The sequence below is a fragment of the Taurulus bubalis genome, assembly GCF_910589615.1.
Source record: "Taurulus bubalis genome assembly, chromosome: 12".
Classification (NCBI taxonomy): Eukaryota; Metazoa; Chordata; class Actinopteri; order Perciformes; family Cottidae; genus Taurulus; species Taurulus bubalis.
The window spans coordinates 8,622,485-8,643,203 of record NC_136600.1 but is presented as its reverse complement, the minus strand read 5'-3'; the positions used below and the strand labels follow the sequence as shown (position 1 = coordinate 8,643,203).

General features: G+C 42.0%; 1 protein-coding gene across 1 annotated transcript; it reads left to right on the top strand.

The window, feature by feature from the left end:
• Positions 1–278: 278 nt before the first annotated feature.
• Positions 279–19,645, top strand: atad2 (ATPase family AAA domain containing 2; the record flags this gene model as incomplete). The annotated part of the gene is made up of 30 exons (XM_079228137.1): positions 279–482; positions 1,376–1,530; positions 1,963–2,018; positions 2,145–2,331; positions 2,501–2,588; positions 2,743–2,827; positions 2,990–3,154; positions 5,699–5,819; positions 6,068–6,082; positions 6,533–6,634; positions 6,864–6,972; positions 8,557–8,672; positions 9,042–9,216; positions 9,434–9,522; positions 11,143–11,302; positions 11,455–11,545; positions 11,833–12,010; positions 12,164–12,300; positions 12,478–12,610; positions 12,842–13,028; positions 15,220–15,405; positions 15,589–15,724; positions 16,168–16,364; positions 16,485–16,644; positions 16,759–16,881; positions 17,053–17,214; positions 17,298–18,020; positions 18,196–18,329; positions 18,542–18,670; positions 19,470–19,645. 30 exons carry the CDS (start codon positions 279–281, stop codon positions 19,500–19,502), a joined length of 4,536 nt encoding a protein of 1,511 aa, XP_079084263.1. The 3' UTR covers positions 19,503–19,645.
• Between the last annotated feature and the right edge of the window lie 1,074 nt (positions 19,646–20,719).

Sequence of the window (20,719 nt, the reverse complement as noted above, 5' to 3'; positions counted from 1 at the left end):
ATGACATACTACCACTTAAACATATAACATAGGCTTCTTTCACAATTTTGCCAAGAGATCTATTTTTCCTGGCGGTCGTGCTTAGGCACTTACCGCACAACCTCTGATGACGTTTCTGGCGCCAGAAATCAAGGGTTTAGTGAGGAGCTCGTGTTCGTCAGCTGGCGGGTGTATACCGTTATTTGTGCTATGTTGGCGGCACCGTAAACATTAGGAAGCTCAAGGCAGAGCAGCGGCTACTTACCCGTCGTTCGTGCTAAGGTCGGTTTAGTGTCAAGATGGTGATCCTACGCAGCAGCGGCGGCGGCAGTGCCGCAGCTGAGCCGGTGGCACCAACTCCGAAGAGAAGGTCGATGGAGTTGGACGCGAGCTCCGAGTTTCTGTCCCTGCTTCCCGCGTCGCACAGAAAGTCCGCCAAGCTGACCCGGTCCTCCCAGGCCATGGATGACAGCTTCAGCAGTTTGGAAAGCAACATGCTGAATGTGAGGATAAACACCGAGGCGGCTGATTAAACAACTAGATTGCCATTTAATTAGTTGGTGTATAAATGATCGATGAGCATAACTTTGCTGTGCTAGTTTTGCTAGCGTGCTAAGCTAACTAGCCACCTTGTCACTTAACGGTTCCGCTTGTAGTTAATAGTTTACTCAAACTCGCATGTCTATCGATTTACACAGCCAGACAGTTTATACTGTGTTGTTTGGTTTAGTGTTATGTGTCATGGCCATACACCTATGTTATACCTCTACACCTATGTTATACCTCTACTTTACTCGGTTGCCGAGTAAAGCGTGTCTGTTTTTGTGGTTTGTTTTGGTAAATGTGTTTTTTTTTTTATGGAGGGATGTATGTGTTAATTCATTCTTTTGTTAACTTCGTATCAGGCTTAACTGTTACTTCATAATATAAATTCAATTATTGACGTTCTATGTAAAGCGTCTTTGAGTATTTCAAAAAGAGCTATATAAAATTAAAGTATTATTATTATTATTAGATGTGCAGTCTGGTCTCTGCAGTTAGATGAATATATTTATATATTTTGGAAAAACGAATGTATTTCTAGTAATTAAACAATCTATATATATTATATTAAGAATAGTTCATGCGTGTATGTTGAATGAACATTTACACATTGTTAAAATATAATTTCAAATCCAATATACAAAAGCATCAAGAAATTGACAAAGAAATGAGGTTATTGATAATGTCACCTGTGAACAGTAAAACAAAAATGATGTGTATCATGTACACTTCAGTTTTGCACAGACTTAGAAGTTCAGTTCATGACTAATGGGAATTTCATATTCAATCAAGCAGACACTCATCAGTTGTGCATATGCTGTAAACCTTTAACTCACAATGTTTTTTGTGGCAGGGACATGCGGATATGAAGCAGGAGGCGGGAAGTGGACTCCATCACTCTCTGAGGACCCGAGGACAGAGAGTTAAACTAGAGGTCTCTTTTGCCGACATGGAGCCAAAGACCAGCTCCCCTGTGAATGAAGCCAACTCTGTAGAAGGATGCCTCAGGTAATACAAGCCCACTCACCTAGATGTTATTGATACGTTTTAACCAGCTGCTCTTATAGGGGTACGAGTGTTGTTGTCCTGGCAGTCAAAAGAGTGGAGATTTTTCCCAGCAAACTTTACATGAAATGCGCTCGGCCTACTTTTGCGAGCATGTCTAAGGTTGTTTTACTGTGGAAAAATGTGAGTCAAAAGATTCCTTGAAACCTGAATATTATTAATTGTCAAGATAATTTTCTAAATTTTGTATGTTGGCTGCTAACCATGTGACTCTTTATGAAGATGAATAACTTCTCCAAATATATGCTTACGATATAACATTTGAATGGAGTATAATATTTATGCATAATTTACTACATTACTATGCACATTTTTCAAACTAAAATAATGAGAATATACATGAGGACATTTTTAATTTAATTTTTTTATTTTCAGGAAATCTTCCAGGTTGCAGAGAGAGGGAAAAACATCCAGTGGCAAGCAGCAAGCAGGTACAGTTCGCTTCAGTGTCATTATTATGACAATTATTTCGCAGACGAAGCTTGTTTAGCAGCATTTGGTGTGTTTGAGAGTCAATATTACTACTAAGCTGATAATAAATGTTCCCGTTGCCCCAGATGTTCCAGATAAGGTGGAGGGCTCATCCACTCCCAAGAGAAGTCGCTTTGATCTCCAGAGCCAAGAGGAGGAAGAAGAAGAAGAGGAGGAAGAAGAGGATCGCTCAGTGCGACGTAGTTCCCGAATCACCAGATACAAACTGGATTCCCGTAAGCAGTCAGTGCTCTACGACCGCCTTATCACCAAGTGAGTTCAACAATCACTCCAGTTTCGTTTGGTTCCTACCTCACTGCTTCAGTTCACAATAAAGCTGAGCCTATCACAGTGGCTTCTAACAAACATATTGACATACAAAGTAGTTGAGAGATACAATTTGATAAACTCTAACAGGTTTTTCCTCTGATGTTTCTCTCAGCACTGCTGAAGCTGTTCTCCAGAAGATGGACGACATGAAAAAGAAGAGACGTAGACAGAGGACCAGAGATAGGGGCAATGAAGAAGAGGTAAAAAGAAAAACACAATAAACGTAATTTCAAGCTCTATGTTGTGTTGTGCACACCTCGTGTGTATGTAGACGGCAGGTGATTTTGCTGTTTGATGATGCTTAACAAGCTTCTAAACTGTGAATTAATCAGCATTTGACCTGCTTCTTCTCAGCAGCTCAGTGTGTACACCAGCAGCAGAATTACCAAGTCTCTGAGGACAGATGTGGAGATTAAAGCCACCGAGGAAGAGAATCAAGGTGAGATGGATTAGGTTTAATAAAATAAAATCAATTTTATACAGCTGCATGCTTCAAGTTACTACACTAACTACAGGGCATATTTCAGACGTACCCCTTTATAACCTAATCAAAAACAAAATTGTTTGAAATAATAATTCTGCCCCTTTTCCTAATTCACAGGAGGGAATGAGGATGATCACAACAAAGCGAAGGAAGAAGATGTAGAAGTGGATGAAGAGGAGGAGGAGGAGGAAGAAGAAGAAGAGGATGAGGAAGAAGAAAGTCAGGGGCGTTATGACTTCCGACAGCGAAAGACTGTGGTTCGCTACCAGGCACCACTGGATGGTAATGCCTTTCCTCAACTCGATCATATTGTTTAACCTGTTAACGTTCTGCCCCACCGCAGGCGTCTTTTACTGGACATTCTAGTGTACACTGTACCCCCTATTTATAGTTTGGTACGAGTTCGGTACGAATGCCATATGTTTCTGGAAACCTACGATTCTTGTGATTCCAGCTGTGTAATCCGTTTCAAGATCAGACTACCACAGCAGCTACAAACCAGACTTTTGTCAGACAACAACAACAAACAAACGATAGCAAAATCCAGGCAACTCACTGATGACGCCTCATATTGATCCATAAATCCATAACATTCCAACAAAAACGGCGTTGTTACGTCGTAAAGGTCCAACAAAAAAAAATCCCATAAAAGATTTAGTCCAAAACACGTGATTACATCCATAAATATCCACCAACTGGCGTTGCATCATTTCATATCAGCTGGAAGATATGAAAGAAAGCAGCTTTGTTTTTAGCAGAAAAGCAAGTTTGCATGAGAGCACAACTACAAACTCAGTATCAAAATGACCGCCGAAATCTAAGCTTTCTATTGGATCCCCACTTGAACCAATAGAAGCTTCATGTCCTGACTGACAGGCTACATTACCCAACCAGAAGCTACGTTGAAGAACAGAGTCAACCCCTGTCTCCTTACGTGGATCAAGCCTGTCACGTCATACAGCTCAGATGACAGGTGTTTCGTACAGCCAATGAAATTGCCTAAAAAACGAATACCAGGAAGAGGGGGCAGGGAATAATCCCAACAGCCTTCAATTTGATGAGAAGAGACAGCTGCTGATAGAGGTTCAGTTTGGCCTTGAACTCTGTGTCAGCAATACTGGTAGTAAATATGACTAGTACCTCTATACGTTTGCAAGACTATACGCCTTTTAAATAGGTATATAGTATATATATCATGAATATTTTCAGTCTCAAAATGGAAAAACGCCTAGACATTTCATTAGAAAAACATGTAAAATATTCATTTTCTAAGATATTGTTATCTGCTTTTTACTTAGACTAGATAAGGCTTCAGGCTATTGTCCCATTGTGTTTTCCAGTCCATAAGTCCCATTTATAGTCATCTACAGGCATCTATTTGCAAAGAAATGTTCAGGCGGAAATAAAAACCTTATACTTTAGTGTGTTCAAACTTATATAACTCAGTGTCAGCAGCACTTAAAGTGATTCTGACTATTGAGCGGGAAAAAGCTTCAGATTGTTACCTTTCAAAAGAGACCAAGACCATGCATTTACTCCAAATAGTTCAAGTACAGCTTCCAATTTACTTTGGGTATACCTGGATAGGCGTTTTTCCTCAAATTGTACAGGAACGCTAATGCCGTGTTCACACCGGACGCGACGCGAATTTGCAGCGCCGCATCCACCGCGGAAGTTTACTCGCGCGAGTAGAAAGAGGGTGTTCACACCAAACGCGAATTCGCGGCGCGACCAAAGGGGCGTGGCTTAGCTCTGTTGCTTGCCTCTGTGAGAGACAAGCGACGAAGCTTTCATTTCCGCTATCGACCATGGAATAAATAACCACTAGTTCTGCTTTATACTTGTTGTGGAAGTCCCAAACATGTCGGAACATGAAACGCCCTCGTATTTGGGTTCATAACATCATCCGTAGCCGCACACAGCTCGGTGAATTTCACCGACTCCTCCAGGAACTGCGTCTCGCGTATCTCCGTAAAACGATACCGATTATGCCATCCACCATGGAAGTAACCACTAGTTCTGCTTTATACTTTTTGTGTAAACTCCACATATGTCAGAACATCAAACTCCATGGTGTCTGGGTTCATAATATTATCCGTAGTCCCACAACAGCGTCTCAATGAAGCCGCTACCAGCGCTGGTTCAGGCAGAGCAGCAGCAGTTTCATTCAGAAACGGGGAGACGGCGGTGGTGACGGGCGGAGCTTCTCAACGCTGATTCTCAACGCTGATTGGCTGCCGCAACTTTGCGTCACGCGATTTCTCCGCCAGAGTTGGGATAATTCAACTCACGCGAATTCGCGCCGCGTCCTTCGCTTTGTTCGCCCCAGGTCAAACGTTCTCTTCGCGCCGCATCCAACGCGTCTATCTCGCCGCAAATTCGCGCCGCAGCGCGTCTGTGGATTGACTTAACATGTAAACTGGTCGCGCCGCAAATTCGTGTCGCGTCCAGTGTGAACACGGCATAAGAGCAGATACGCTGCCTGAAACACATGAAAATGACAGTTGGTCGTAAATGCAAAATTAGGTAAATTCCACCAGGGCTTTTTTTTTATTTAGTGTTCTTTGTTTCAACCAATATTACAACTGATAGCATTCAAGTTGGTTTTTAATGACTTAATTGGAGATCTCGCATACCCCTCTTTGGCAATTAGCACTAGATTTGTCAAAAAATAAATAATATAAATGACATTCAATACTTAGCCTTTCTTTGTTGATTAATTTACTAATGGTTTTTGAATGAATGTATCCAGTTAAATACTGTACTTCTAACCTCTTCGCATTTTCATACATTTGATCAAGTTTGATGTTTGTCATTGTATCTTAGAACCCAGAGAGCCCAGGAAGAGCAGCATGTACTTTAAGGACCACTCGTCTCCTACCAGACGCAGGTTTAGATTCAGCTCCACGGCCCCCAGGAGCCCCTACAACAGGAGAAGAACCATCAGGTTAGTATGAGCTCAGACACCTGCCATCAGCCATTGAGAAACAAAACATCTACTATTAAGGGATCTGTTTTCTCAGCAACACTCGATGTTCTGATAAAATACATTATGAAATACCGTTCGAAGAATCACAATAATCTCCCTCCTGTGGTTCGGAGCACTGTCTCCAGTAGCCATTGGTATTATCACTGCATGTAAAATGCTTTTTTCCCCCTCTTTTTTTTTTCTGATTCTCTTCATCCCGCCCTCAGGAGTAGTTCTGAGAGGTAAGACCCTCTCAACTTGTCCATGTTGGTGTTAGTTTGTCCTTACTAGTACTGTTGTGAACTTGCAACAAATAAACAGCCATTGTTTGAAAGCTGACTTTTTATTTACCAGTATTTTACTGTATTGTTCATGCATGGTGATGATTTAACTAAACATAATCAAATACTGACCTTTTCTTTCTAAATTCATACATATTACTCTATATGAAAAACAGCAATACTTACTAATGAGTTGTAATAGTGTTTTGTTGTGACTATTGTGTCTGTACTCACTAGCAATCATTGGCATTGACCTTTTTGTTTTTGCCGAGGACAGCATAACAAAACAATATTTTGAAAAAATAAACAACCATTAACTAAATTTGGTTGAGATTCTTTGTTGTTGATGAGCTGATAGCCCTAATGATGCAGATAGGGCGAGAGATAATGTTGCTTCCTTTGCCTTCGCAGAAGGAAACACGCCATCCACAGCAGTGACTCCACTTCTTCATCTTCAGACGATGATAAATTCCAGAGACGTAGAAGTAAGAACAGGAGCTTGTCAGTCAACAGGTGAGAGCAGCAGCTGTCATATGGTACAGGTAGACAACAGAAAGTGTTCTTCAGCACATGGGTGGAAAGCAAAGGCGGGAGACAGAAGATTTAAAAAGCAACTTTTGAACAAATGTCAACACATTTACAGTTCTCAACCATAAAAGATTACAGAATATAGTACATTGTAAAAATTCACTATATTAGCGAAGAAAAGTGTGTATTTATGTTTTTCATGTTTTTCCTGCAGATGTCTGCCTATGAACCTTTTGAAAGACGATCTGCTGGGTGTCCACAAGGACAGGATGAAGATTGGAGCCAGCCTTGCTGATGTGGACCCCATGCACATTGACAAGACGGTAAGCTGCATCTACAGGTGGGGCTGCGCAAACAGAGAGTTGCATTGATATATATATATATATATATATATATATATATATATATATATATATATATATATATATATATATATATATATATATATATATATATATATATATATATATATATATATATAGTGACGTTGTGTTGTTGATGTTATGCTAAAGTGGGGCTGCTAGTTGAGCTTGTTAGCTGTTACGCCGGAGCTGCTGTTAGCAAAGAGCCTGTTGCCAACTCTGTGAACACTCGTGCAATAAACCTGCAAGTTTACGCAACCAACGTCTGCGGGTCGTTCCTGCGGACGTTACACTACGCCGTAGTCTTCAACAAATCAGATCTTTAGTTTGACAAACTGGGCGGATTCTTTGACGTGCAGAGCCTGCGAGGTGGCGTAGATGTATGATTGGTCAGCGGGCCAGCGTGACCATTAACATGCGCTGTGATTGGTCAAAGGGGCACAAAGCTACTAGAAACTTCTAGCTGCTACCTAGAACCTAGAAGCTACCTTGCTGGTGGATTTTACTAATGACGCCTTTCGCACAGAGGATTACGGGCATGTGGTGAGTTAAATGCTTGCTGTGTTACTTAAAATAAATAAATCTGCAGTCGTATTTAATTATACACAGCGCTTTTGTTGCTGCTGGTCAGACGGCTGGTCAGACGGCTGGTCAGACGGCTGGCTGGGTGTGTGTGTGTGTGTGTGTGTGTGTGTGGCACTGCAGTGTTTTAATGTTCTTGGCTTGTTTCGTTATTACTAAATGTGACTGGTTGTTTGGTGGTTATTTGGACAACATGGTGCACAACATCGCGAGGCGAGCACTGCGTCATGGAACAGTGGCCGCGCCTTTTCTTCTTGTCAAAGGGATTAACATAGCCCGATGGTTCCAGCCACGGGTGGTGCTGGCTGGAGGTTCTGTTGGAGGTTCTGCTGGAGATGCAGATGGGGGTGCTGCATCTGAGAAGGCAGATGGCGCTGGAGAGGCGGAGGGTGCGCTGTTCACGGGGGCTGTGACTTTATAGTTGCTAATAGGGGGAAATACAAAATGGTAAACCATATGCGTCTTGGTGCTTATAAGGTTAAAACAGCTCCGCAGGTCGGTCCACACCGTGTGACCTCCATGCCTGTAATAGTGCAAAGAAATCGGCCGTATAGCAGAATGAGCGTCTGCTGTCCACACATGACAGTCTGTATGAACGCGCCGTGTCGTGGGCAGCGCCGTGTTCAATACATGCACGGGTCAGACAGGAACTCCCGGGACACTTTTTTTTTCTTCCCCAGTCTGCACCTGATGTGGACACATGTCATTGAAGGCCTTGTTCTAAAACCTAAAACACTGCACTATGGTAGTTAGCCTATGGAAATCTATGGTACCTATGGTAAAAGCCGCAGTCTCAAAGCCTGTGAAAAAAAGTAGCCAACAACACTTTTTTTGTATGGTAATTACTGAAGACAAAAACAAAGCTTGTATTCCTGCTATTAAAATATTGATAAATGAATGCTTTTACAGTCAGTAGTTATATTTTGAGCAAACAATCTAAACATAACTCCTTTTGTCATCCAGGTGCGGTTTGAAAGCATCGGAGGTTTGAGCAAACACATTTCAGCGCTGAAGGAGATGGTGGTGTTTCCTCTCCTTTACCCAGAAGTCTTTGAGAGGTTCAAGATACAGCCTCCCAGGTAAATAGTGTGTGTGTGTGTGTGTGTGTGTGTGTGTGTGTGTGTGTGTGTGTGTGTGTGTGTGTGTGTGTGTGTGTGTGTTGACAAGGTAACATGGGATTAAGCTTTTATTTTACATTCATGCGACTTGTTATTTCATTCACTATGTTAAAAAAAATAATCAAACACCCGAAAAGAGCAGACCTATGATGTCAAATAAGTTGTATATCAAACGTCCCATGTTGTAATTTTAGTTCAAAGCTATCTAACCCTTTCTCTGTCTGAGGCTTTCTAGTCTCTTTTCTACCATTTAAGATTATGGTTCGATTGTAATGGCTGGTAAACCCTATTAAAATCCCAATTTCTTGTCATATTTTCTCTTGTCTTCAGGGGCTGTCTATTTTACGGTCCTCCAGGAACAGGAAAAACCCTCGTAGCCAGAGCGCTGGCCAATGAGTGCAGTCAGGGTGAAAGAAAGGTGTCTTTCTTTATGAGGAAAGGAGCTGACTGCCTCAGTAAGTGGGTAGGAGAATCCGAGAGACAGCTGCGACTGCTTTTCGACCAGGTAAACCAAACTCCTCATCAACATACGATGCACTTTTAGGGCTTGATGGAGTGTACATTTTCCCCCCCGTCTTCCTGTTGTCAAGTTAACTCACTAGATTTCAACCCACTCGCTTGTAGATTAGGATAAATTTATTAAATTCCTTCACATTAACAAGTATCAGGTCTAAAGATAATGCAATCTTTAATTGATTGAATTCTTATTGAATGGTTTCTAGGCGTACCAGATGCGTCCGTCCATCATTTTCTTCGATGAGATTGATGGTTTGGCTCCAGTCAGGTCGAGTCGTCAGGACCAGATCCACAGGTGAGCAGTACCCCTGTTTATGTTTTACAGCACATTTTTTGGTGATTGTACTGAGACTAGTGTAGGGTTGCAACAACGAATCGATAAAATTGATTATCAAAAGTGTTGGCAACGAATTTCATTATCGATTCGTTGTGTCGCGCGATTATTACGCCGGTCAATAAGTCACAGAGAAGAAGAAAAAAAGCGGAGCAGAGCAACTGGCCTGCCAGCGTGTCTGAGATTGGAGTGAGACACTGAGAAAAGTTTAGATCGTGATCTTCGCAAAAATAGAACATCTTTGACGTGTCGAGTCTTGGCCAATCAGAGTTAAGATGTCTTCAGGGTCTTCATTTCCCTCAAACTTGTTTTTAATGGAAGCTAGTCAGCTTGCTATCACGTTAGCTAACGTGTTTGGGTTGTGTTTGCGTTAAAGTTTCGTTATGTTCCGTTACAGTTCAGTCTTGCTTGTAAAAAAACGTAACGTGATGAAACATGCCGTCACCCCCCGGTCTGGTTCAGTTCGTGCTGTCACTCGTTAACGTTAAACCGGCACACTGGCGGATCTGGCTGCAGGTTTTTATTTTTTTACTCAAAGTAGAATGAAGCAAATCACGTAGTTGGGCTTACGTGATGTCGTGGTCATAAGAGACCCAGATATTGGTCAGATGATGTGAATGAAAGAGTTTAAGGCAGCTGGAGGTCCAAACAGACGTGAGAGGAGCAGTGCAGCTTCCCACTGTCCCAGTATTTCATAAATATTGATAAAGCAGGGCATGCTAAATGCAGCCTGTGCTCCAAGGAGATCAATTACAGTAAAAAGGGCTCACATTTGGCAGATGTAAAGCATACATGTGTATGTTTTTAGTGTTAGTCAATTTTTTTATTTATTTAGCTCAGGGATGTTCAAGGAGCAACCTGTTTGTGCTTTCTGAAGATGTTTTGCACTGTTAGTTCTGTTTTTGAATAAAGGGTTGGAAATGAATGATTTTGGGATTTTTTGTTTTTTTATCCGATTAATCGAAAAAAATAATCAATCAATTATTAAAATAATCGTTAGTTGCAGCTGTAGACTAGTGTGTAAAATGCGCTGGACATTGTTGGGCTGTCTTGGCTGACACGCCTTTTCAGTGTCGCATTGGGGGTTGGGAACGGTGCCCATGGACTGGCAGACCAGGGTGGTGGTTCCCATCTTCAAGAAGGGGGACCGGAGAGTGTGCTCGAACTATCGTAGTATCACACTGCTCAGCCTCCCAGGGAAAGCTCATGCCAGGGTGCTGGAAAGGAGACTCCGACCGCTTGTCGAACCTCAGATTCAAGACGAGCAGTGTGTATTCCGTGCCGGCCGTGGAACAGTGGACCAGCTCTTTACCGGAGCGGTCCTGGGATCGTATCCTCGGTAATAAGTCAGACACGTTCCCGGCAGGTGTTGGCCTCCGCCAGGGCTGCCCTTTATCACCGGTCCTGTTCGTAATCTTCACGAACAGGATATCTAGGCGGAGAAAATCAGGTTCGGGAGTCTCGGGATCGCCTCTCTGCTGTTCGCGGATGATGAACCCGGATAAGCGGTTGTATTTGACACCGATAGATAGTGTTGACCGATTGGAAAACTTAATCTTAAATCTTTTCCCTTCCATGTAGTTCCATTGTGTCGACCCTGTTGGCTCTTATGGATGGATTAGATGGTAGAGGAGAGGTTGTTGTCATAGGAGCGACAAACAGACTGGACTCCATCGACCCAGCACTGAGAAGACCAGGGCGCTTCGACAGAGAGTTCCTCTTCGGCCTCCCAGACAGAGAGGTGAGAAACTTTAGATTTCCTTTAATGTTTGGCAGAAATTAAATGAGAGAAAGAAAATTGACACTGAAATAATATTTGTGCTAAAACAGTCAAAACCTTTCAGCTTGGAAATACATGATCTGAACTCTCTGTGATGTTGTATTGTATGGCAGGCGAGAAATGATATTCTGAAGATCCACACCAGAGAGTGGACTCCACCACCCTCCCACACTTTTCTGGAAGAATTGGCAGATACATGTGTTGGTATGTGTCCGTTATAATGTCGCAGAAATAGTGGTCCATCAGCTTGAAAAAAATACACATCTTGCTAAATGCCGCCAGTACAAATATAAATTGCATTAAGTTTAAATTGTCAAAACTATATAGCTGGTTAAAAATCTGAGAAATCTACTGGAAGTGTACTGGTATGAGCCCAGGACAAAACCTGTGTCTCAGAACCTGAACTATCTCCATCCATTTAAATAGGAAACACCCACAACTACAGATTGTATACTGATTGTCTCCAATCTGTCTGTCTTTTGTTTTTCCAGGTTACTGCGGAGCAGACATTAAGGCAGTTTGTTCAGAGGCTGCCCTGTGTGCATTACGACGCCGCTACCCACAAATCTACTTCTCATCTCAGAAACTTGTGCTTGACGTCAAGTCCATCGCTATCACCAGCAAAGACTTTCTGTCTGCCAAGTCCAAGATGGTGCCTGCTGCCCACAGGTAGAACCAAACTAACAGTAAAATTTAAAAAATAATGATAGTGCTGTCTGCTTTTTTTTTTTTTTTAAGTATAAAAAAATATTCTTACATTTGCAGTGCCTGGTTCTTGCCTATGGTTCTTAAAGTAAATATGATGCTAATTGTGATTATTAGGGCAGTAGTGTCACCAGCCAAGGCCCTGATACCGGCCAGTCGTCCTCTTCTGAGCGCCACCCTACAGAACATCCTCCATACGGTCAGCAGACTGTTCCCTCATGCTGAGCAGGCTTTAAAGAAGAAGAGAAAACAAGGTGCAGTCTTGCTTTGTCTTTTTCTCTGGTTTTGCATTAATTTATTCTGTTGCTCGTCTGTTTTGTTCATATGGCAAATTAATTTCCTATTTGTCCATAAGTAATTACAGATTGACTGTTGATTTGACAAGCCCTTTTGGGGCAGCCGGAGTAACTGCTACACTGTTTATCTCCTAGATGCGGCCTGTGGTGTGTCTGAGGATGAGCTGATGTTTAGTGAGGAGGAGGACTCAGAAGTCTGCTCCAATGGACAGACCTCTCACTCCCAACTCATAACACCTGCTGCAAAGGGACTCATCAGCCTCAACAGGTTTGTGAGCAGCTTTTCATGAAGGAGTGTTATGCAGGGGTTAATTTGTCTCCTCATCCTTTCAGATTATTACTGTCTTTGTTATGAAATATATTGTTTCACATAATATCTCAATCAAAATGTTGGTTGTTATTTTATTTATGGGAAAACTGTTCTCTATTCACACTATGTACTCCTGGGTCTTGTAGTTGTCTCACTTCTTTTCCCTTTATCTTTGCTATCGGTGTGTAGGAGTGTGCTGAGCCACCCAACCTCCTACCGTCCCAGGCTGCTGTTGGAGGGCAGACTGGGTTCAGGTCAGAGCTCCCACCTGGCTCCTGCTGTCCTCCACGCGCTGGAGAAATTCACTGTGTACACACTGGACATGGCCGTGCTGTTTGGAGCAAGCTCAACTGCACCTGAAGAGACTTGTGCTCAGGTAAATGAGACACCAGTCCACAGCATAATACACTGTTTAATTGTTATTAATGTACATGTTTTGTAATATTCTTCCAACACTGAGGTCATTTTCTGTCGATTTTCTCGATTTGACATAATTTCTTAAATTCACCTTTTTAAGCGACTTGCATAAAAGATACATACCCATGTTTTACATCATAAATTGCAGAACAATCTCAGCTATCTATACAATGAGGCACCATTGTCATAAGGCAAAAGTGTAAAGAGAAAAACAATATGACACTAAAGCTGAAAAATGGAATCTAGATTCTTGGAAATTATTCATGTCGCTTGTGAAAACCTAACTTTACTCAGGCGGTAACTCTGTTTTGGTGATGGAAATTGGACAAAAGCAGTGAAGTATATGAATAAAATGGTAGATACATGTAAATAAATGTCTAAAACTAAAAGAAAAATTATAATTTTTTTGAGCAGAAATGTGGTGTCACACCTTTCACCAAAATGATAAAAATGGGACTGAGAAATGACTTCATGCTGCAGATAAAGCTTCATGGGGTGTGTGTGCAAATGAATTTTTTTTTAAATACAAATATGTATTATAAATTAAAATATATATTTACACAATATACATGTTCAGAAGTGGGGATGGCTGTGCTAGAGGGGCTGGTGGTGGTGAATCCTCTGTAAAATAAATGACTACTAGTCAATACTAACTACACACAGTTTGAACAGTTCACAGGTGTACATGTGCAGCGGAGCTGTGTACCTACGTTACCTGGTAAACAGTGTCTGGGTCATCGTCAGTCTTTCACGACGACGTAGGTGCTGGTAGTGGCTGGAGCGAAGCTGCATGTTGTCCACTGCTGCAGATGTGGACCCTCTCTGTAAAATAAATGACTACTGGTCACTACTAAGTTCACTGAAAGAAAGTTACGATTGCACACCAAAACAGTAACAAAGATCCAGCAGGGACTATGATCAGAGCATGAGATAACTGTGCTAACTGCGAACGTAAACAGACTACGTGAATACCTGCGTTACATCAGACTCGAGCAGAAAGGGAGCAGATAAACATGCTCACTCTGCTAGCGTAAATATGCTATTGCAACACAAAGTTTAGTATCTAAATACACTTACCCATCTTCAAATGGATCCCTCCTGTCTGCATATTCCTCGTGGTCACGGGAGTCCTCTTCCTCGCCCTAGGGAAGTATTTCGTCTGACAAAACTTTTTGGGCACAGCGTCATACGACACACTGCTGCCCTTTTGATTGTCTTATGGGTTTAAAATAGTGCTGCGCTTAGTCTGGGCAGGCACCGGAAGCAGGAAATCTCTGCTTTCTGCCAGACGTAAAATGATATTTCTGCTATGTATTATCGCGACGCTAAGAATATTTTAGAAATGTAGAGAAACATTTAGTGTCATACCGCGGCCCCCGTGGGCATAGGGTTAATGACTTAGCATGTCTTCGAGTTTGGTCCTCTGCATTTAAACAGGCCCTTGATTCATTATGAGATAGACTAGATGGTAGTCTTTCCTTTTGCAGGCGTGTCAAATTCAGTGTGTCCTTTTCAGTGGACCTCACTGGCCAAAATGGCTGCCACAGTTACTGTGGCAGCCATTGTGGCAGTGGTGAATGAGTCATCTGTTACCAAAAGGGATGTTTAGAAGAGTCTAGTATTCTTTTGTTCAGTCAGAAACCCCAAATGTATTACATTTACAGTAACATAAAATGGAGTTAGGCAAACAAATCCTCACTTTCGAGAGAAGCTGTAACCTGGAAATGTTTTCTTTTGTTTGTTTTTTTACTTTAAGTTATTATCAGAACATTTAAGTGGTTATGAAATGCCTCTATATGACCAACATAAGTAAACGAGACCATCAGCGAGAAGCTGGCTATTTCTATATAGTTATTTTAAATGCTTGTCACTGTACCACCGGGTCGGATTCTGGTGAAATCAGAGGAAATCCTGCAGATTCAAGAGGAACTTTTTCAGCAGTCACTAGTGGGGCCTCTGCCATTGTGCAGTCTTCTCGCCAATCTCTAATTTCCTCACCGTACCTTTTTTGATTTTTGCATTTATTTTTTATCATCCCATCATGTTCTGTGAAAAGTGCAACTGTGCTGTATGCTCATTTGTTGTTTTACATTCAGATTTAGCAAAAAAAAACACCCCATTCATTATTGTGTCTGTCATATGTTCCGCAGATCTTTGTTGAAGCAAAGCGGACCTCTCCCAGTGTCCTGTACATCCCTCACATCGGACAGTGGTGGGAAACAGTGGGTCCGGCCTTAAGAGCCACCTTCCTCTCCCTGCTCAGCTCCATCCCTCCCTTTGCCCCGATACTGCTTCTGGCTACGTGCAACCTGCAGTATGACCAACTGAGTATGGAGGTATGGAAAAATAGGAGTGATCTTCTGTTTTCTTAGAGGTGACACATGAGGACACATCATTTAATACATTGTTGTGGTGTGAAAATAATGTCAATAAGTCAAATATTCAAAAAGGGGTTTTCTTCGACAGGACACAATGCTCATCTATGAGTCTTCTCTCCCCTTTCACTTTTCTTGTATCAGGTGCAGGAGTTGTTTCGGATGGAGTACGGAGAGGTGTTTCATGTCAAGGTCCCCACCAGCAGAGAAAGAAGAAACTTCTTTGAGGATCTAATCCTTAATCAGGCTGCCAAAGCCCCTGCCTCAAAAAAGAAAGCTGGTGAGAAATATGACTCTGGAGGTCTTAGCTAGCTGTGTTTGATCTGTTGTTAAAGGGGGCTTTAGTCCGTCTTAACTTCAAGGCTAGCATAGCATTGTCCATGGTCCATACTTATTTTTATTTTTTTTATTGGTTTGGCAGCACAGTAGAGTCTACATTTCATTGATATGTGACGTACCCATTCCACCTATTGGCTTAAAAAATACCTGAAATGTTTTCATCAAACCTGCCATGGAGGAAGAGAGAAACTGGGAAGATGGGCAACAGAAGATAATGTGTCAGGGATTTTTGGGGTTGAAAAAGAACATGCAGGTATTCACATTCAGCCCAAATAGAGCAAATACAGGCAATTTAGGTGGAAGATGGCTGCATGCTGAAAGTTTATGTTTTTATGTATATGATTATATTAATATGAATGTGTATCAACATTCCACTTTCTGAAGTACTCAATGCATTGGAGGTGCTTCCTGTCGCCGCTCCACCTCCCCCACGTCAGCTGACAGAAGAGGAGACCCGGAAACTGGAGGAGCAGGAAGAAGACACCCTCAGAGATCTCCGCCTCTTCCTGCGGGATGTCACCAACCGCCTGTCCCAAGACAAACGTTTCAAGGCTTTTACAAAGCCTGTGGATTTGGAGGAGGTAGCTGTTCCATTAAATTATATTGTCTCATTTCATATTCCCTCATAAAGCTTTACTATCCAGTGTTCAGATTTCTCTCCACTGTTGCACTCATAGGAGCCTCTTTGTCATGTATTTTAGGTGCCGGATTACACTGAGGTGATCAAGAAGCCTATGGACCTGTCAACAGTTCTCTCTAACATCGACCGCCATCAGTATGGGACGGTCCAGGAGTTTCTCCAGGACGTGGATCTCATCTGGCAGAATGCCCTCGAATACAACCCAGACAGTGACCCCTCAGGTACACACAGTGAGCAGCAAAAAACATGCTCACCACCCTCACAGAAGCATATGCAGTATTAAGACTCAGAATAACCAATAAGTGTAATGCCATTCTTTTGTGCGTTTCCTTCAGACCGTCAGATCCGCCACAAAGCATGTGCATTGAAGGACACCGTCCATGCCATCATCAAAGATGAACTGGATGAAGATTTTGAGAAGATTTGTGTGGAGACCAAAGCGTCACGCAGCACCAGAGGTAAATGCTGTGTTATAACACTTGAGCGTAACTTGAGCGTGTATTCATTTCTCACCTATCTCTCTTCAAGTATACATTTGCACAATTGCATCTACTAAAATGAAACCTTCATTTTCGGAATGAATAGTGTGTCACAAAGGTGTAACTTGAATTATGTTTTGACTACCTCAGATTGCTCCACTGCCCGGTTTGCTCCCTCCTTCTACCACGTCCTTCCCAAACAGTCCAAATCTCCTGCTGAAGCCACTGACATAACTCCACAAAGAGAGGCGGTTAGACCTGCAGTCACTCCCAACACAAGTGCCTCTGCTTCTACAACGCGTAAAAACACAGGTAAAAACTACTGTAGCTAACCAAATTAAATTATTTACTTAAATATTTTGTGATAGTTCTTTTAACGTCTTTTGTTCCTGCAGCCCAGAAGAAGAAAAGGCGAAAGAGTCGCTGGGCCGCTGGCTTATATCCAAAGAAGAAGTCTTCCTGCTCTCCTCACATGTCCAGAGATGAAGCTCACTTGGGGTCTGATGAGGAAGACGAGGAAGAGGAGGTTGAGAAGGAAGGAGGAGCGGAGTATGATGAGGGGACTGGAGGAGAGGAGGATCCAATGATGGTTGATGTAGAGTCGGGGCCTGCACCGGTCCAGGAAGGTAGCTATGGGCCCACTTTGAAGGAACAGGGCAGTTGGGAGGGACGGGAGGAGATGAGTCAAGCTGCTGAAGATTCGTTGATCCAGTGTGAATCAGGAAAAGCAGATGACCAGACACAGAATAAAAAAGAAAAGGTGGATGAAGTTGTCACAGATCAACCAAGAAAGTCAGAGGAAAAGAAAGCATTGACAAATGCAGAAAACGAGAACAGTGAAACCATTTCAGTGAACACTAATCAGAACAGCCACACCGAGACGGAACGAGATACCCAGGGGCCAAGCAACACAGAGGAGAGTGCTGAAACTGATAGACAAAAGCTGACGGAAACTGAGAAATGTCAAACTGTAACACAGGCAGACGACAGGAACAACAAAGTAGTTACTGTAGAGGAGTCAGAGCAGAACAGCCCTGCTGAACCAATGGAGGTGGAAGCAACAGATGCCTCAACCACAGACGCCTTTGCAGCCATCAGAGGAGAAGACACAGGCCCAGGTTTGTAGAGAAAATATTAAGAGTAATGCAGAGCTCCAATCTGCTAAATCTTTAGCTAATGAAAGGCAGTGGTGTTTCTAGAGATAGCCACTTGCAATAATTCAGAGTTATTATGTCAACAGACTGTCATCTAGTACACTGGTCTAAACACTTTGCATGTTTTCCGTCTCTCCAGAGAAGAGCGCGAGGCGCATAACTCGGGCTCTAAAAAGCTCTGTGCTGCTGCAGCAGGTGGTCGACGTGGACAAAGCTCTGCAGATCCTGCACCAGGAAACTCCTCTTCTGGTAGTGGACGGAGACAAATTACAGGTGTGTGGGATCTGTGGCTTATTCTTATTCTTTTGACATTTTATAGTTGGTGGTCAGAAGGGTTTTCTTCATCTTGACCTTATTCCTAAAAGGCTTTTTTTATAAACAGATCAAGAGACCGAGTTTCTTTGTCTCTTTCTTTTTGACAACTAAAAAGATAAAATCTGGATGTCTTTCCTCTTTCGCTTGTCTTTCTTCCTCATTTTATTCAGGAGCTGCTGGAGAGAGTAGTGGTCAAGACTGAAGGGTTCGAGGTCTGCAAGCTGGAGAAACTCTATGCTCTGCTCTGCCAGAGCATCTATAGACACAGACGAGACTACAACAAAACTTCACTAATACAGGTTAGTATTGGACTGTACTGATGAGCAGATGAAACCTTTCTTATTGGAGATATTGACATGTCATAACAAGACAGGCATGTATCACAAATTAATAACCTTAAAGATGATGTGTAAAAAATGTCTGTGCTCAGGTAAATGAGACACCAATGCACAAAATAATACACTGTTGAATTGTTATTAATGTACGTGTTTAGTAACATTTAGCAATTAATGACATGTCTTGAAGTTCAGTCCTCTACATTTAAACAGGCCCTTGATCGATTATGAAATAGACTAAATAGTAGTCTCTACTTTTGCAGCCGTGTCAAATTCAGTGTGTCCTTTTCAGTGGACCTCACTGGCCAAAATGGCTGCCACAGTGACTGTAGTTCATGGGCCCCACCGCCCTGCATGGTGGGCAGTGGGGATAAATATGTACTACAGACATACTTGTATGAGAGCCATCGTATTACCAAAAGGGATGTTTAGAAGAGTCTAGTATTATTATTATTATTTTTAAGACAATAACAAGTTAGGCACATGTATAACAAACTAATTACCTTAAAGATGATGTGTAAAACATGTCTGCAGTAAAGGAGGCTCTTGGTATTGCAGCCTTATGTTTGATAATTGCAATGGTATCCGAGTGAGATGTAATGATTACTTGTAGCCTGAACATGGAATATTGCCATCGTTATCCAGTAGTAATTAAATTAATATTGTACACTATTAACATACAGTAGATGATTACTTTTGCCGAACCTACTTTACTGTTTCTAATCTATTGTCCTTTCCTTTCCTTCTCTTCTCATTTGATTAGGAGCTGAAACAAGAGATTGAAGACTTCTGTTGATTTTCTTCAATTAAATATGTTTTATATGCATACTCATCCTCAACTATGTAAATATACATTGTTTCTATTTTCATAGAAATCTACAGGCACCTCTCTGCATGTTGTTTATATTACCTCGTTTCTTTATATTTAATTAAATGTGTTTCCTCTAAATGGCGTGACTTTGTATGTGCTCACCACATCACCTTTGCTGCACCACCTTTGGCCACTACAGTGTGTCTGGGATTTCTATTACAAAGGGTCAAGATTTCCTCCTGGAAGAATCACTTGAGTTATCTTGTATTGTGCGCAGGGACCACACATTTTAACAGCCGGTGTTATACACTGGGCTCCTGTTACATGGAGCGTCTCCAAAGATACTATAGAGTTGCATTGGGGGAAGTGTAGGACCCAGGGATCTTGAAGTCTCACCCAATTAGAGAAGCTTCAGTATACATCTGCATCTGCTGCTTAATGTTTGACCATCTTCTTTAGCCTGTCCCCTGCAACAGAAGCCAAACTTAATGAAAGTGCAATAATAAATTGTTCCTGATCATCGTGAAAAGAAAATGTCACTATTCATCTGTGATGGCTATAACGTTATATATATATATATATATATATATATATATATATATATATATATATATATATATATATATATATATATATATACACACACACACACACACACACACACACACACACACACACACACACACACACACACACACACACACACACACACACACACACATTATATTGATAATAATTATAATGTGTGGGAGGAAGGAGTTGAAATGAACAACAGAACTGCAACAAAAGATGGATCAAGTCTCGGAGAAGAAACTTTGTACCGCCAGTGTCCTCAAGTAGCTTCTTCTCCCGCCTGACGGGTCACGTCAGGACATCTTGGCAGACAGCCGGTCGGGAAACCAACGAGGTTACGGTCTCGAAGCAGCGTTCAATGCCGCGTTTCTTCTTCTTCTTCTGGGCAGCGCATTGCTCAAGCCACCTCATAATTAATACACAGTAATGGTACAAATACTGTTTATTTTATACCAGGTTTCCTAAATTGTTCGAGCACCGAGAGTCGCCGAGGAATGACGTCAGGACGTATCGCATTGAATGATGACGCCGTTAGATCATTAAAAAAAAAAACTGCCATTAAAAAAAAAAAAAGAATATCAGAGAATTAGGTCAGCGAGCTAACGCGGGTCAGCGGCAGTGCGAGGAGA